This window comes from Hesperophylax consimilis, chromosome 2 (assembly GCF_061612785.1).
Source record: "Hesperophylax consimilis isolate HC1 chromosome 2, BYU_Hcon_1.0, whole genome shotgun sequence".
Lineage (NCBI taxonomy): Eukaryota > Metazoa > Arthropoda > Insecta > Trichoptera > Limnephilidae > Hesperophylax > Hesperophylax consimilis.
Window position 1 is genome coordinate 17,983,241 of NC_142837.1, and position 19,231 is coordinate 18,002,471.

Sequence of the window (19,231 nt, forward strand, 5' to 3'; positions counted from 1 at the left end):
CCCGGTTGGGCGACGTTGTGAGGCGGAATAAGGTAGGGGCTGTAGGAAGGGATTTGTTAATGCGGGCCTTGAAGAGGCTCGGATTATAGGAGGGAGGAAAAACAAATGCCGGTAGCTCGTTCCAAATATTAGTAAAATGTAACTTAGCTAAGTGTAGCAAGTAGGTTTTGGCATTTTTCATACATCTTTCCCTCACCTCGCGACTTCAAATTGTTCTCGAATATCTCCGTCCAGGGCTTTTTAGGTTCATGGAGTACAGGTACTAAAATACCGGCCCTAAGGCTTTTAGGTTCATGGAGTACAGGTACTAAAATACCGGCCCTAAGGCTTTTAGGTTCATGGAGTACAGGAATTGATGTAGTCGTATTTAGTCTATGAGTACAGGTAATAAAATACAAGCCCTAAGGCTTTTAGGTTCATGGAGTACAGGAATTGATGTAGTCGTATTTAGTCTATGAGTACAGGTAATAAAATACAAGCCCTAAGGCTTTTAGGTTCATGGAGTACAGGTACTAAAATACCGGCCCTAAGGCTTTTAGGTTCATGGAGTACAGGTACTAAAATACCGGCCCTAAGGCTTTTAGGTTCATGGAGTACAGGTGCTAAAATACCGGCCCTAAGGCTTTTAGGTTCATGGAGTACAGGTACTAAAATACCGGCCCTAAGGCTTTTAGGTTCATGGAGTACAGGTGCTAAAATACCGGCCCTAAGGCTTTTAGGTTCATGGAGTACAGGTACTAAAATACCGGCCCTAAGGCTTTTAGGTTCATGGAGTACAGGAATTGATGTAGTCGTATTTAGTCTATGAGTACAGGTAATAAAATACAAGCCCTAAGGCTTTTAGGTTCATGGAGTACAGGAATTGATGTAGTCGTATTTAGTCTATGAGTACAGGTAATAAAATACAAGCCCTAAGGCTTTTAGGTTCATGGAGTACAGGTACTAAAATACCGGCCCTAAGGCTTTTAGGTTCATGGAGTACAGGTACTAAAATACCGGCCCTAAGGCTTTTAGGTTCATGGAGTACAGGTGCTAAAATACCGGCCCTAAGGCTTTTAGGTTCATGGAGTACAGGTACTAAAATACCGGCCCTAAGGCTTTTAGGTTCATGGAGTACAGGTGCTAAAATACCGGCCCTAAGGCTTTTAGGTTCATGGAGTACAGGTACTAAAATACCGGCCCTAAGGCTTTTAGGTTCATGGAGTACAGGAACTAAAATACCGGCCCTAAGGCTTTTAGGTTCATGGAGTACAGGTACTAAAATACCGGCCCTAAGGCTTTTAGGTTCATGGAGTACAGGTACTAAAATACCGGCCCTAAGGCTTTTAGGTTCATGGAGTACAGGTACTAAAATACCGGCCCTAAGGCTTTTAGGTTCATGGAGTACAGGAATTGATGTAGTCGTATTTAGTCTATGAGTACAGGTAATAAAATACAAGCCCTAAGGCTTTTAGGTTCATGGAGTACAGGAATTGATGTAGTCGTATTTAGTCTATGAGTACAGGTAATAAAATACAAGCCCTAAGGCTTTTAGGTTCATGGAGTACAGGAATTGATGTAGTCGTATTTAGTCTATGAGTACAGGTAATAAAATACAAGCCCTAAGGCTTTTAGGTTCATGGAGTACAGGTACTAAAATACCGGCCCTAAGGCTTTTAGGTTCATGGAGTACAGGTACTAAAATACCGGCCCTAAGGCTTTTAGGTTCATGGAGTACAGGTGCTAAAATACCGGCCCTAAGGCTTTTAGGTTCATGGAGTACAGGTACTAAAATACCGGCCCTAAGGCTTTTAGGTTCATGGAGTACAGGTGCTAAAATACCGGCCCTAAGGCTTTTAGGTTCATGGAGTACAGGTACTAAAATACCGGCCCTAAGGCTTTTAGGTTCATGGAGTACAGGTACTAAAATACCGGCCCTAAGGCTTTTAGGTTCATGGAGTACAGGAATTGATGTAGTCGTATTTAGTCTATGAGTACAGGTAATAAAATACAAGCCCTAAGGCTTTTAGGTTCATGGAGTACAGGAATTGATGTAGTCGTATTTAGTCTATGAGTACAGGTAATAAAATACAAGCCCTAAGGCTTTTAGGTTCATGGAGTACAGGTACTAAAATACCGGCCCTAAGGCTTTTAGGTTCATGGAGTACAGGTGCTAAAATACCGGCCCTAAGGCTTTTAGGTTCATGGAGTACAGGTACTAAAATACCGGCCCTAAGGCTTTTAGGTTCATGGAGTACAGGAATTGATGTAGTCGTATTTAGTCTATGAGTACAGGTAATAAAATACAAGCCCTAAGGCTTTTAGGTTCATGGAGTACAGGAATTGATGTAGTCGTATTTAGTCTATGAGTACAGGTAATAAAATACAAGCCCTAAGGCTTTTAGGTTCATGGAGTACAGGTACTAAAATACCGGCCCTAAGGCTTTTAGGTTCATGGAGTACAGGTACTAAAATACCGGCCCTAAGGCTTTTAGGTTCATGGAGTACAGGTGCTAAAATACCGGCCCTAAGGCTTTTAGGTTCATGGAGTACAGGCACTAAAATACTGGCCCTAAGGCTTTTAGGTTCATGGAGTACAGGTACTAAAATACCGGCCCTAAGGCTTTTAGGTTCATGGAGTACAGGTACTAAAATACCGGCCCTAAGGCTTTTAGGTTCATGGAGTACAGGTACTAAAATACCGGCCCTAAGGCTTTTAGGTTCATGGAGTACAGGAATTGATGTAGTCGTATTTAGTCTATGAGTACAGGTAATAAAATACAAGCCCTAAGGCTTTTAGGTTCATGGAGTACAGGAATTGATGTAGTCGTATTTAGTCTATGAGTACAGGTAATAAAATACAAGCCCTAAGGCTTTTAGGTTCATGGAGTACAGGAATTGATGTAGTCGTATTTAGTCTATGAGTACAGGTAATAAAATACAAGCCCTAAGGCTTTTAGGTTCATGGAGTACAGGTACTAAAATACCGGCCCTAAGGCTTTTAGGTTCATGGAGTACAGGTACTAAAATACCGGCCCTAAGGCTTTTAGGTTCATGGAGTACAGGTGCTAAAATACCGGCCCTAAGGCTTTTAGGTTCATGGAGTACAGGTACTAAAATACCGGCCCTAAGGCTTTTAGGTTCATGGAGTACAGGTACTAAAATACCGGCCCTAAGGCTTTTAGGTTCATGGAGTACAGGTACTAAAATACCGGCCCTAAGGCTTTTAGGTTCATGGAGTACAGGTACTAAAATACCGGCCCTAAGGCTTTTAGGTTCATGGAGTACAGGAATTGATGTAGTCGTATTTAGTCTATGAGTACAGGTAATAAAATACAAGCCCTAAGGCTTTTAGGTTCATGGAGTACAGGAATTGATGTAGTCGTATTTAGTCTATGAGTACAGGTAATAAAATACAAGCCCTAAGGCTTTTAGGTTCATGGAGTACAGGTACTAAAATACCGGCCCTAAGGCTTTTAGGTTCATGGAGTACAGGTACTAAAATACCGGCCCTAAGGCTTTTAGGTTCATGGAGTACAGGTGCTAAAATACCGGCCCTAAGGCTTTTAGGTTCATGGAGTACAGGTACTAAAATACCGGCCCTAAGGCTTTTAGGTTCATGGAGTACAGGTGCTAAAATACCGGCCCTAAGGCTTTTAGGTTCATGGAGTACAGGTACTAAAATACCGGCCCTAAGGCTTTTAGGTTCATGGAGTACAGGTACTAAAATACCGGCCCTAAGGCTTTTAGGTTCATGGAGTACAGGAATTGATGTAGTCGTATTTAGTCTATGAGTACAGGTAATAAAATACAAGCCCTAAGGCTTTTAGGTTCATGGAGTACAGGAATTGATGTAGTCGTATTTAGTCTATGAGTACAGGTAATAAAATACAAGCCCTAAGGCTTTTAGGTTCATGGAGTACAGGTACTAAAATACCGGCCCTAAGGCTTTTAGGTTCATGGAGTACAGGTGCTAAAATACCGGCCCTAAGGCTTTTAGGTTCATGGAGTACAGGTACTAAAATACCGGCCCTAAGGCTTTTAGGTTCATGGAGTACAGGAATTGATGTAGTCGTATTTAGTCTATGAGTACAGGTAATAAAATACAAGCCCTAAGGCTTTTAGGTTCATGGAGTACAGGAATTGATGTAGTCGTATTTAGTCTATGAGTACAGGTAATAAAATACAAGCCCTAAGGCTTTTAGGTTCATGGAGTACAGGTACTAAAATACCGGCCCTAAGGCTTTTAGGTTCATGGAGTACAGGTACTAAAATACCGGCCCTAAGGCTTTTAGGTTCATGGAGTACAGGTGCTAAAATACCGGCCCTAAGGCTTTTAGGTTCATGGAGTACAGGCACTAAAATACCGGCCCTAAGGCTTTTAGGTTCATGGAGTACAGGTACTAAAATACCGGCCCTAAGGCTTTTAGGTTCATGGAGTACAGGTACTAAAATACCGGCCCTAAGGCTTTTAGGTTCATGGAGTACAGGTACTAAAATACCGGCCCTAAGGCTTTTAGGTTCATGGAGTACAGGAATTGATGTAGTCGTATTTAGTCTATGAGTACAGGTAATAAAATACAAGCCCTAAGGCTTTTAGGTTCATGGAGTACAGGAATTGATGTAGTCGTATTTAGTCTATGAGTACAGGTAATAAAATACAAGCCCTAAGGCTTTTAGGTTCATGGAGTACAGGAATTGATGTAGTCGTATTTAGTCTATGAGTACAGGTAATAAAATACAAGCCCTAAGGCTTTTAGGTTCATGGAGTACAGGTACTAAAATACCGGCCCTAAGGCTTTTAGGTTCATGGAGTACAGGTACTAAAATACCGGCCCTAAGGCTTTTAGGTTCATGGAGTACAGGTGCTAAAATACCGGCCCTAAGGCTTTTAGGTTCATGGAGTACAGGTACTAAAATACCGGCCCTAAGGCTTTTAGGTTCATGGAGTACAGGTACTAAAATACCGGCCCTAAGGCTTTTAGGTTCATGGAGTACAGGTACTAAAATACCGGCCCTAAGGCTTTTAGGTTCATGGAGTACAGGTACTAAAATACCGGCCCTAAGGCTTTTAGGTTCATGGAGTACAGGAATTGATGTAGTCGTATTTAGTCTATGAGTACAGGTAATAAAATACAAGCCCTAAGGCTTTTAGGTTCATGGAGTACAGGAATTGATGTAGTCGTATTTAGTCTATGAGTACAGGTAATAAAATACAAGCCCTAAGGCTTTTAGGTTCATGGAGTACAGGTACTAAAATACCGGCCCTAAGGCTTTTAGGTTCATGGAGTACAGGTGCTAAAATACCGGCCCTAAGGCTTTTAGGTTCATGGAGTACAGGTACTAAAATACCGGCCCTAAGGCTTTTAGGTTCATGGAGTACAGGAATTGATGTAGTCGTATTTAGTCTATGAGTACAGGTAATAAAATACAAGCCCTAAGGCTTTTAGGTTCATGGAGTACAGGAATTGATGTAGTCGTATTTAGTCTATGAGTACAGGTAATAAAATACAAGCCCTAAGACTTTTAGGTTCATGGAGTACAGGTACTAAAATACCGGCCCTAAGGCTTTTAGGTTCATGGAGTACAGGTACTAAAATACCGGCCCTAAGGCTTTTAGGTTCATGGAGTACAGGTGCTAAAATACCGGCCCTAAGGCTTTTAGGTTCATGGAGTACAGGCACTAAAATACCGGCCCTAAGGCTTTTAGGTTCATGGAGTACAGGTACTAAAATACCGGCCCTAAGGCTTTTAGGTTCATGGAGTACAGGTACTAAAATACCGGCCCTAAGGCTTTTAGGTTCATGGAGTACAGGTACTAAAATACCGGCCCTAAGGCTTTTAGGTTCATGGAGTACAGGTACTAAAATACCGGCCCTAAGGCTTTTAGGTTCATGGAGTACAGGAATTGATGTAGTCGTATTTAGTCTATGAGTACAGGTAATAAAATACAAGCCCTAAGGCTTTTAGGTTCATGGAGTACAGGAATTGATGTAGTCGTATTTAGTCTATGAGTACAGGTAATAAAATACAAGCCCTAAGGCTTTTAGGTTCATGGAGTACAGGAATTGATGTAGTCGTATTTAGTCTATGAGTACAGGTAATAAAATACAAGCCCTAAGGCTTTTAGGTTCATGGAGTTCAGGTACTAAAATACCGGCCCTAAGGCTTTTAGGTTCATGGAGTACAGGTACTAAAATACCGGCCCTAAGGCTTTTAGGTTCATGGAGTACAGGTGCTAAAATACCGGCCCTAAGGCTTTTAGGTTCATGGAGTACAGGTACTAAAATACCGGCCCTAAGGCTTTTAGGTTCATGGAGTACAGGTGCTAAAATACCGGCCCTAAGGCTTTTAGGTTCATGGAGTACAGGTACTAAAATACCGGCCCTAAGGCTTTTAGGTTCATGGAGTACAGGTACTAAAATACCGGCCCTAAGGCTTTTAGGTTCATGGAGTACAGGAATTGATGTAGTCGTATTTAGTCTATGAGTACAGGTAATAAAATACAAGCCCTAAGGCTTTTAGGTTCATGGAGTACAGGAATTGATGTAGTCGTATTTAGTCTATGAGTACAGGTAATAAAATACAAGCCCTAAGGCTTTTTTCCACCTGTGAACCATCTCTTCTGAAATAGTTTTCTGTTGGTTAATTTATGAAATCATTATAAAAAATAAATAATTGGCACTCACAGTGTTATTGTCGACAATAATCGTATTACATGGACCCATTAGTCGATTGCAATCAAAGTGGTTTGACAATGATATCGCAAATGCCAATCTTTATGATTACAGATTGTTTTATCTGTAAAAATAAGCATTTTATAACATATAATATATTTCATTTGAGTGCTTTCGTTTGGCCGGTGCGCTGTCAGAGAAAATATAAGGATGGCTGCAAAGGCCCTTTTTATTTTTGGTAAATACTGTGTTAAGCGGGTAAAAGCGGTATTTTTGGTAAATACTGTGATAAGTGGGAAGAATCGGTGTTTTTGTGTTTTCACATTTTAATTAATTCCGACGAATTTGTATCCATAATATATATACGGATGTAGGTTATTTATATTTAAGATTAATAAATGCAAGACCTTACTATTAAAATATTTTATGTTAAACGGTTTGAAATTTTATAAAACGTTTTCAACTATAAAATTAGCGCTAAGCAGGAGATTTTTTTTCTAGACGATGAATTAGTAACTTCCCGAGGGTTTTCTCTAGAAACATCTAACATTATGGTAATACGTTCATCAGAAATAATTAAAAATAAACCTCACGGAAAGATCAAATTTCTAGGCCCGCTAGGGCTAAATTCAACTCTAGGTCTGTCCTTTATAAGCCAAGCCGCGCGCCGAATATTGTTTTACACGACTTCATCACACTTTATTTTAGAAATTTTCTAGGGCAAATACAACCGCAGGTCTGTCTAATACATCAGTTTAGGGTATTATACTGGCACTTTCGTGGTTTATATTGTGGTTACCACTTGGGAAAGTTACCTGCATACATTATTCTTGGTTTGCAGGTAGATTGTCTTCTAATATTATAATACTTGTATTTAATCTTTATTTATTTTAGTCGGACTCCTCTTCAGTCCCTGTTTGGTATCCGCTGACCTTACCCTCAATCCAGAAGAAGGGATCAGAGTTGAACTCAGGGATGGACCGGAAGGTATCACCGTAAATGCAATCAGAGGTAATAATTTAACAACCTTCCACTTAAAATAATTAATATTGACCTTCTACCAATTGTTGTTTATAAAACTATTACCCCTTGTTGAGCAATAGTCGTATTTTTAAATAATTTATGCATGCCTTGCCATCGGTTGTCTAAAAGCGTAAGTATTAAATAATATTTTCATATAATGCATGCACTGCCATCTGTGGAGAAGTAGTATAAATACACCATATGTAAAACCACAGTGATTCGACTTTTTAAAATGCGTTTCTCTTGTTAATCTGTTTCAACCATTGATGTAGTAATTAGTCAATGGGTTCAACACATACAAAGATTATTGAACATTACATTATTAAATCTGACGTTGACAATAAATATATGATTGAAAATTTATTTGCGTACGTCGGGATTTGAACCCACGACCTCCGGAGTCATAGAAAATGATCATAACCACTCAACCACGGAGCCAATCGTGTCGGCTGGCATTTTTTTTATCGATTTTTCATTGCCCGGAAGGTACTTGTGATTATTGCAAGCTGGAGTTTTTCCTCGTGAGCAATCTAAGGTATTTTGAATTTCTCGTCCCGTGTCTTTACGTCTCATAACCATGGCAATAAAATATAAATATATATTGATTGAGTAATTGATAAATGTTTTTTTTTCAGATGACAGGGAGTATTTTGTTGGAGTTATCGCATCTGAGTTTGTTAATGTAAGTTACAAATCATGGGCCACCAACAGAATGGTCATCTTAAACTTCGAATCTGAGACGAAGAATGCCGAACTAAAGTTGACTGCGGCCATCACAGATGACAGATGGACCCTGACTCTAAAGTGGACGGCGCCGAACACACAGAGATTAGTCGACTGCATCTCTTTAGGTGAAATTTGTATAATGCTAACTAACATTCCATTGTGCAATCTAATACCATTTCCCAAACGGGGTCGGCAAAGAGAATAGAATGCCACACAATCCTGTCATATATTTTCCAGGCGTTCCTTTCTTAGATTATCCACACCACATATCTAAACCATCTAAGTGTCTCTGCTCGCCACATGAAAATCACATTGAATAGAAAAAACTGTTATTTTATAAATGCATAGATTATTAATTGTTGTATGACGTGTATGAATTTAGGTGACGTCCAATGGTTTGGTGGTCCGGAACAAAAGCGACAATATTGGCCAGTGCAGAAGTTAAATCTCACTGAGTATTCCTACGTAACAAAGGAAGATGACAACAGCGCAATCGTCGAACCCTACTGGATCAACTCTAATGGAACGATCTTATACGTTGACAAAGAAGTGCCTCTATTCGTAGACCAAAACCATTTGCGTCCAGGATATCTGTGTTTGATTGCTCAAGTTAAGGCTCCTTACTCCATAAAGACGCGTACAACAAACACACTTGTTTACGATATTGTGTTCACTAGGAACGCGAGGGTTGGACACGAATACGCAATCGGGAGGTACCTGGGAAAACCAACCGGCTATCCAGACTCCAGAATGATTGAGCATCCTGTTTGGTCCACTTGGGCGAGATACCTAAGACCCATCGATCAAACGATCGTGCTGAATTTTGCCGACGAAATCATCGCCAATGGCTTCAATAACAGTCAGTTCGAAATAGACGACTTGTGGGAAACCTGCTACGGTTCTTTGACTGTACAAACTGAAACATTCCCCAACTTCACCCAGATGGTTCGAGACCTCAAGAGCAAGGGATTCAGAGTGTCAATGTGGATTCACCCCTTCATAAACGAGGGATGTGATCCCGTCTATACTGAAGCGAAAACCAAAGGGTAAGAAATCAAGTTTCTTGGTATAATTTAATTTTTTAGTTATTTCCCGACACTACCTCGTTTGAATTAAATCACGATGGATGAAACGAAGGAATCTTAATATTCTCTAAACTCCATAATATTTTGTGAAGATATATGACTGCAGTTCGGAAGCCGTCGTATGTCGATGGCTTGACGCTCGGATTGCAGACGATCCCGGGTCTCTGTATCGTCAGTAATATTATTTTTTATAAAGTAGGTCAGAGACACAGAGAGGTCGTATGTGACGTCATAGTTCTGAATCATTCCATCCAAATTATACATGGTCAAATTCCACTCTCAATCTGGCAAGTTTAGTAAAAGAAAAAAAAATAATCTCAGGTGGATTTTTTAGGTATTTGGTAAAGAACGAAGATGGTGAAGTGTACACAAATTGGTGGAATAGTAACGGAACAAAGGCGTCTTACGTCGACTTCACCAACCCCGAAGCAACCTCTTGGTGGATCAAACGCATCATAATGCTTAAAACCCTACTGGAGGTAGATTCATTCAAGTTTGATGCCGGAGAGTCAAGCTGGACCCCACAGGTAAATAAAATCAGACATACATAACATCAAAATAAATACAATCACACCGTACAAAGTAGATTAAGGCGTACTGCTGATAGATCCGCTTTAACTTCGACGTATTTCTCTTATGACACATATTTGTGACATAAATAAACACCTGAACAAAATCTATGTCAACTTTAAGCTAACATTATTCCGGGTAAGTACCAAAGTAACCCAACCAAATAATCGACGGAGATTAAAAGGCCTTACACGGATGCAACATCGGAGTAGTTGCGGGGAGCACCATAGATCTCTTCCTTGATCACCGCGTGAGTAGACAAATCGGCCCTAACTCTGAAATCAGGACTGACGACCCCACAATATCAGGTCGGAAAGAAAGCGGGAGAGCCATTCTGATGTTTGGAAAGTATTGACGCCGTCTTGATCGGCGTGTGCTTCGCTGCATGATCAATTGATCAATGATCAGTTTCATGGAGGGGGTAAAATTGGCGTCTTCTCTACACACTGGCCCCTGCCGGAGTATGAATTTCATACTCCGGCAGGGGCCAGTGTGTAGAGAAGACGCCAATTTTACCCCCTCCACCACTCTCTCTAAATCGCATCCGATTGCAGGGAGGTGTGTAAGGCCTTTTAGATTTGATGTTCGAAATATATGTAGGTATTAATGAATTGATCTGATGTCGAAAAAAATAAAAAGGTGTTTTTAATAATTCAAATTGATTCCCTCTAAAAATCCAAATATTTCTATGGAATACCAAAAATATATTGCCACCACGAATGTACACCAAAGGGGATTTGTATGAATTGAACTAAACAACAATAAATGGTCAGTAAATCAGTTATCACTGTTTGAATTACAAATATATTTGCAGGTATCAGTACAAAGCGGTGATAGCAATGTACACCCCTCACACATTACAGCTGACTATGTGAGGGCTGTGGCTGATTTTGGACCAATGATTGAAGTGCGTACGGGACAAAGGTATAAAATAATATTTCATAATTTCGCAGATCATTTGCCCTTGACCCAATATTATTTAATAAAAATATCATTCATTGTGATTATTTTAGGGTTATTATGTCGTGACGATTTCTCCTACTTAAGCCAACGTTTCGGACAGGGTTACAATGTCCATCAGAAGGGCAGATGTATGGGCTGGCCACGGTATAATAACCAAAAAATGAATCACGATAATACTTTTGGTAGTGAAAATCTCAAATCGATATTAAAAATATCAATGTTCATTCATTCATTCATTCATTCGTTGATCGATGTTCATTTTTGATTCATTCATTTCTGGAAGCAAATTTGCGAAACTCCCGATTCAAAGTCAATTGATCGCTTCCCTACGGAGGTCATGACCGAACAGGGGCAGGCTGCGGCTCTTGGCAGTGCGCGTATTGCAGGAAACAGCAAATAATTCACGTGTAGTGTTGTAGTAATAGTTGTGTCAGTAATAATTTAAGCGTTTTGAAATTGTTGTTCAGGGTTCGGAAATATCATGAAATATATAAAAATAATATCAAAATATCCGATATATAATCAAAGAGTGATATACTTTCCAAAGAGAAAAATTAAATAGCCTTTAAAAATACAGTACCTACTAGCAGTTCTGAGAACAGTAGATCTTGCTTCCGAAAAAGTAGGTTTCCAATTTTCTCTTATTTAATAAATTAAAACAAAAATTTCCTCCATATTTTCTTAGTAGTAAGGTACTTAAATACTTACCTACTTCATTATAAACCAGTATCTTAATAATTTTATTTATGCTTTTTTAACAAAAATTTTAAGTAGGAACCTACTTTTTAGTAGGTCAGGTTTTACAATTGGTTATTTAATATCTTGATTTATACTACTCTTCCATCATATCGTTATGCCTATATATCAATGATATAATATATATCGTGACATAATATGTCATTAAAACCCTGCTGGCTTTGAAAGAACCCCGCAAATTGTATACAATTTTACACAAGTTTAATTTTGCGATAACCAATTGAATATTGTGATGTTTGATTTTTAAAACGACGTCGTAGCTCTTGCTTGAGGTATATTTTTTAATATTTTTAGAACACAAGAATTGCCTGTCTTTGTCCGCATGGTAGATAAGGACAGTGAGTGGACGTTTGAGAATGGCCTCCCAACTCTGGTCACCACCTTGCTTCAGATGAACATGAACGGATACCCTCTGGTGCTACCAGACATGATCGGGGGAAATGGATACGAAGGAAAACCCAGCAAGGAACTGTTCATCAGATGGCTGCAGGCAAACACTTTCATGCCGACCTTGCAGTACTCCTTCGTTCCATGGGATTACGACAACGAGGTAAAATAATACATTCTCTTGTTGACTACATGGTGGTTCTGCAAAATATCTCTATGACACTAATTTGTAATTTTAATTTGTTTAGACCGTCGCAATCAGCAAAAAGTATACTGATCTTCACGCAAAATATGCCGACACAATCATAAGAAGTATGAAGAGAAGCGTGGCCGATGGATCCCCTGTCAACCCTCCCATCTGGTGGGTGGATCCAGAAGATGTGGTTGCTCTGGAAATATGGGACGGTAGGTTTTAAATTGTATTGCTATTTGTACTTTTTCTTAGTCTTTTGATTTAAGAGAAACCAACTAACTAACCATCACGCCGTTTCCCGCAGAGAGGATGGACCACAAAACAACTCGGTCTTGGCTCACACTCCTCGATTCATTCACATTCATACATACTCTTCTATTATTCTGACTCTTGACATAGCCCGAATTAAGTATCTGGTTCACTTGTTCGTGTCATGTCTTCCTCGGTCGTCCAAAACTTCATCTGCCATTCACGTTTGCGTCATATATTCCCCTTACATTTCTTTCTTCGTTTATTTGATCTACATGCCCAAACCATCTTAGCGTCCCTTTCTTAATCTTACTTATTACGCTTACATCAGCCTTGCATTCTTTGCGGATCTCCACATTACTCACAGGATCACGGTTTCACCACACATCCGCCTCAGGGATCTCATTTCTACAGTACTCAGTCTACTTTCATACTTCCTCTGCCAGTTCCATGCCTCGCTGTCATACATAAGGGTAGGTACCAGCACTCTATTGTAGACTTCTAGCTTCGCTTCGATAATTTTTTGTTAGCGCCAACCGCGTTCAGTCCTCCGGTAATGGAGTTACATGCATTTACCGTTCTTTCAACATTTCTTTCAGTCTTCCCATCTCTCATTAACATACTTCCCAAACTAGAGATGTGCAAAATGGGTACCCAAAACCATTTGAAATGCAAAATGGAAATGGGTCAAAACTTTTCCATTTGAAAATACAAAATGCAAAATGGGTTTTAGAAAAGCATTTCAAATGCAAAATGCAAAATACCTATTTTCAAAATGCATTGAAAATGCAAAATGGTTTCTCAGGTCAAACAATTAAAATAATTATAGAATTTTTAAACAGTTTTGTCATTTAATAATGGACATCAATGTAGAACAAACATATTACATGATGGTAAATCAAAAAATGCCACGACTACGGATTATGAACCACAAAAAATTTGCGCGGGACAAATGTTGCCAACGTAAAACATAGAAACTGCTATCTAACATTTAATATTACAGCGTCATGGCCCCATGTTCAGTATTTGAATCACTATTTTTTGTAATGGTATCACTCAATTGCCAGGGCTCCTACCAGGGAGCAACTTGACACATGTAAATTATCTCTCATAGTGAAGTTGAGGACCGACTGATATTTGGGACTTATGAAAAAAAGATGAGTGGAGATAGTAGGAAGAATGTTGCAAAAAAGCATTTAAAATGGAAATGCATCGAGAAAAGCATTTAAAATGCAAAATGGTTTTTAGAAAAGCATTTAAAATGCAAAATGGAAAATACCCATTTTGCATTTCTATTTGAAATGGATTTATTTGAAATAAAGTACATCTCTGTCCCAAACGCACAAACTCATCCACCTGCTCCATATTCATCTTTCAGTATTCATCATTCACATCATATAATTCTACAAATCCTTGTAGGTAAGTAACTAGTGCGTCCCCAATTTTACGATTATATTATTTATACTGACCTAATAACAGATAGCAAGAAGTGTGTGCCGAGACAGAGTTGGGTGGCAGTCTATCCCTCTACTTACCCGTCCGGGGAAACAGCGTGATTGCTAGTTACTTAATGGTTAGTTATTAATGTGTCTGTATTTTCTTTCAGAATACCTCCTCGGTAATAATATTCTGGTTGCTCCAATTTTAAATGAAAAGCAAATCTCCCGTGATGTCTACCTTCCTTTCGGATTATGGATTTACCAAGAAGATTTTGAGCAAATGCACCTGGGTCCAATTTGGCTGAGGAATGTCTCCGCTCCCCTCGACACGTTGCCGTATTTCCGACTTGTTAGTTCGGCAACGAAATCAGGAGGGATGCACATTTGGACCCCCATTATTATTCTGATTGGATTTCTAATGAATTATTGATTTAACCTCTTTATGTTTTAGTTTAATTTGTTAGTACAATACAAAATAAATAATTTGATTTCATGTAGTCTGCCTGCAAAGACTGAGTCCTTATTTTTTATATCGTGTACTATCAGAAGTTTTAACTTCTTGAGATTGTGTAAAATTTGATCATCTCACTGTGAACCTCAACATTTCCATGCATAGTTCGCTAGTAAGTTCAGCTTCACCCGGGTTTGGACAATTTTTTTATATTTTTTTAACGAAGCCGTAAAACTTGAAACTTTTGAACAATTTGAAAATGTGAAACCAACGTCTAGTCTTGAATATGGCGTCTAGTCTTATTTTTGAACAGTTAAATGAATACAGCAAAGCCACATAAAATACAGAAAATTGCAAAATTAATGAGGTCGAGGCTCACATTTCGAGAGTTTTTGCTCGGGAATCAGATTTTTGTCTACAGCGATAGAAGATGTGCCTGTGTACATTTTTGACAGATTTCATTCAAAATCAGAATGGCGAAAATAACATTGGGCTAAAAAAACAAGTTTCGTGAAATATGTACAGAACAGGTACAGAGCCTAAGAACAGGCACAGAGCCCAAGAACAGGCACAAAGCACAAGAACGGGCACAGGGTCCGAGACACTGCACTTAGAAAAAAAAATGTATAAAATAGGGTTTCAGTTCCTCCTGGATTTTTTTAAGTACTAGGTACAATAACAAAAAAAATGGTGAGCGTTGGTTTGAAGAAATTTTTAACATTTTTTTTCTGTTTGGTTATGGTGTCCTACACCTAGTTTTAGTTCGAAAAACATAATGTGGAGCTATTTGGAGTTTCTTAATTTCACTTTAATTTCGTTTTTCTAGCTTTGTTTTAGACTGTCTTTTGATAAAAACAAAAGACGGAATATGAAATATTTTTACGTATAAAAAATAAATCTTTATAAAGTGGCTTCAAACAGTGAATGAAGGTTATCTAAGATCTTACGACCACAATATCAAGCACATTACGAACCTAATAATGATGGTGTGATTATTGAATGATTAGATTATGATTACAGAATGTTCCCGTAGATTTGTTCGCTCACAATCAACTTGACAAACAAAATCCTTGATCTAAGTTTTAATCACAGGTAAAAGGTACACAAGGTGTTTACACACTTATGGTGCGAACATTCCGAACGCTGATAACGGATTTTTGCTATGTGCATACTAAAAACCAGTAGGTAGTCCACTTTAGAAACTTATTGGAGTTAAAACACCTTGAAAATACAAAATGTGTTATTAACGTAAAGATCTTTCTTATCTTATTGCAGGAACTAAGGCAATGTGAATTTCCACGAAATCTTCAACGTGTCATTCATAATTCGTCTTATTTTAAAAATAATAATTTAGGACGGGTTGTTTCGGAGTATTTGAAGAATTCATCAAATTCAACGTTCATTTTCAAGTTCTGTGAAAGATTTTTTCAAGTTCTGTTTTTATTTCAGTTTTGTCAAGCAACTAGACTATAATAACAGAACTTGAATTGGACTTTCACAGATCCCAGAAATGAACGTTGAAATTTGATGAATTGTTCAAATACTCCGAAACAACCCGTCCTTAATATTCTTTATTCATTTTATAGAATTTTTTTTATAACATTACAGATTGGGATCTAGGCCATTATTATACAATGTAATTGTAGTTCCAAAAACTTTGTAAGCGTGTTGTAGGACATGAAAAAAGATATCGATCTTTTGATCAACTACATTTAGGAAGTACATGGCGTCGCATTAATTCGTAGAATGCGTAACTCCCAAATGTAAAATTTTACAGGAGGCACAAAAAACCTCGTAGTGAAAAAAAATGAAAGACGGCTTATTCTTTTTATTTATGTTTCGAACATATAATATATTTGGAAATTTATTTTCAATCATTAAACTTTTGTAAGTTAAGGCTTTCTATTTCAAATCGGAGTTAGGAAGTTTACGTAAAAACCGAGAATGGAGATACGCATTTTACAAAAGATACATACTTTTCTGCGAACAGTTTTATGAACAACCTAGCGGAAAATTTGGGAGATAGGAATTTTACATTTACAAAATAAAACACAACAATGTATGTGTATGTCGAGGCAGTCTATTTAGATGCATTTTAATGATTTTAATGATGCGGAAGGTTATCGTTAAAGGAGTGGTAATCCTTTTCTAATGTCTGTTTTAAGTCTTGTAAATGCTGGTACTTTTCCTTCCTTAAGGGATTAAATCTGACTCTCAAGTTAAATCTTCAAACTCTGGAGATCATTACAGATTCGGCGACGGTTTTGTGCTGGGTGAGATCTACACTGACCGGGAGTAGTCGTGTCAGAGATGATCGTTAAGTGACGCTTGGAGTTGATGAAGGAGATTGTAGAAGAATTTGATCTGACATTGTCGATCACCCTTGTTGTCCTGTAGAAATAAAACTGATGTACTTACTAGGGTTTGCAAGACCCGGGCAAAGAGTAGCCATGACAGGAAACGTTGTGAAAGAGACTCCTCAGAGTGTGAAGATAGGTGGGAGAGACTTGAAAGTGGAACTGGTGAGCAAACATGTGCTTTAAGCGTAGAAACTCTTCATGCTCAGCATCACTTTGGAGTAAAGTGAACGCTTCACCTTGCCCGGCTGGTCGATCCCGAGGCGAGAAGAAAGGACGTCGATAGATGCGTGCGTTCCTGCGTACAATGCAGGACAATTGACCCTCCACCATCATCCCATGAAGCGGGTAATCTTAATGTTGTGACAACCTGGAGTCGCTTGGCAGTTGATGTTACTCATTTCGGTAGGAAATGTTTACTCACATTTATCGATTGCGGTCCAAGTAGATTTGCCGTGTGGCGGGAAATCGAGTCAGATAATGCAGCTTCGATTATCAGACATTTGGAAGAAGTGTTTCGGGAAAGAGGCCCGCCCAAAGTAGTTCTCATGGACAATGGTACTGCATTTTGTTCCTACAGTGTTACAGATAAGTGTAAGAGATGGAATGTTCGTCAAAGATTTTGCGCGGCATACCGACCAGCTGGAAACGGTATAGATGAACGAAATCATCAAACAATAAAGAGAACTGCAGCCAGAAGTGGAAGCGATCCCCTGCAGGCAGTGTTTCGGTACAATCTTTGGCTGCAAAAAGTCAGGATGATCGAGGTATTGCGCTGTCTAGTATACTTCACACTTCGCACTCGTGGAGACACCCTTCTGCGCAAGTGAATATAGAAGAGGAAGTATTGACTGAGCTCTAAGTGGGCGATCTTCTTGCGGTTAAACCAGTAGATGGGAGATGCACATCGTGCATGGAAGGGTGACAGGACTTACTTCAGTCAACAACATCGAAGTAAATCTTTTATCACAGAGTTAAAATATTACATAAAAGAAAATAACTGCAACCAATCAGATTTCTCGTTTATAGTAGGGGATATAAATATTAACATAGAACATTCTATCCTAAGCCCAATTGCAAATGAATATCTTAATGTTATGTATAGCGAAGGATATATATCTTATATAAATAGCCCTACAGGATATCTATCTCATATAAATAGCCCTACGGTTCTTGTCTTGATCATATATTTCTCAAAACCAATAAAAATTTTATACCTAGATCAGCTGTCCTAAAAATTGATATAACCGATCATTTTCCAACTTTTTACGGCCATAGTACCTTAAAGTATCACCATCCAACTAAAGAACAACAAGTGGAAAAAAATAAAATTAACTATCAAACCCTAAACAGTCTACTAAAAAAAGAAAATTGGAACACAGTTTTATCCAATGATGACCCAAATCAATCACTAAACACCTTCTATTCAATATTAAATGATAATCTCAAGAATAGTCTTGAACCAACATCAACACCTAGAAGGAAACATAAAAAAATAAAACCTTGGATCACGCGTGGATTGATAATTGCAAGCCAACACAGGAATAAACTGTACAAAATTTACAAAAATCATGAGAACTATTGTATGACAAAAAATATTCCACCTAATGGAAATTTAAGACAACAATACATCACTTATAGAAATTTTTTCAATATTCTTATAAAAAAATGTAAACATGAGTACTATATTAAACAATTACAAAAAGCCGATAATGATTCTAAAAAAACCTGGCAAGTCATAAATGAAATAACAAATAGAAAACATAAAGTAAAAACATTCCCTGAAAAATTTGTTACAGATGATAAAATAGTCATAACGGATATAAGAAATATTGAAAAAATTCAATGATTTTTTTACAAATGTTGCCTCAGATATAATAAATAAAAATCCCGTATTTCAAAACCATAAACATCAACCCACTCAAATGGACGAACACTCTGAAAATTGTCCTAAATTATCTCAATTTAAACGTGTTACCGAATCTGAAATAATAAAACACATTGACAATCTTAACACAAATACAGCCAATGGTCCAGATGAATTGAGCGCCATCGCTATCAAGTCTACTAAATAATACATTTCGAAGCCCTTGCAACACATTTTTAATTCCTGCTTTGAAAAAAACGTTTTCCCAGACGCATTTAAACTCTCCAATATTGTACCAATACATAAATCTGGATCAATCTCTAAACTAGACAATTACAGACCAATATCGCTAATATCCCAACTAGCAAAGATATTAGAAAAAAATATTAAAATACAAGTACTAGAGTTTTTAGAATCAAATTCACTTTTGTCCACAAATCAATATGGTTTCAGAACAGGTCTTAGTACAGATGATGCTTTATTTAATCTAACAAAAAATATATACACCA

General features: G+C 38.1%; 1 protein-coding gene across 1 annotated transcript; it reads left to right on the forward strand.

The window, feature by feature from the left end:
• Positions 1–6,830: 6,830 nt before the first annotated feature.
• LOC149425769 (alpha-galactosidase MYORG-like) lies at positions 6,831–14,573 on the forward strand. Its single transcript, XM_089644810.1, has 9 exons — positions 6,831–6,894; positions 7,551–7,667; positions 8,315–8,530; positions 8,788–9,451; positions 9,825–10,017; positions 10,875–10,984; positions 12,074–12,329; positions 12,415–12,571; positions 14,215–14,573. The coding sequence occupies exons 1-9, from the start codon at positions 6,867–6,869 to the stop codon at positions 14,475–14,477; spliced, it is 2,004 nt and encodes a 667-aa protein (XP_089500936.1). The 5' UTR covers positions 6,831–6,866; the 3' UTR covers positions 14,478–14,573.
• The last annotated feature ends 4,658 nt before the right edge of the window (positions 14,574–19,231 follow it).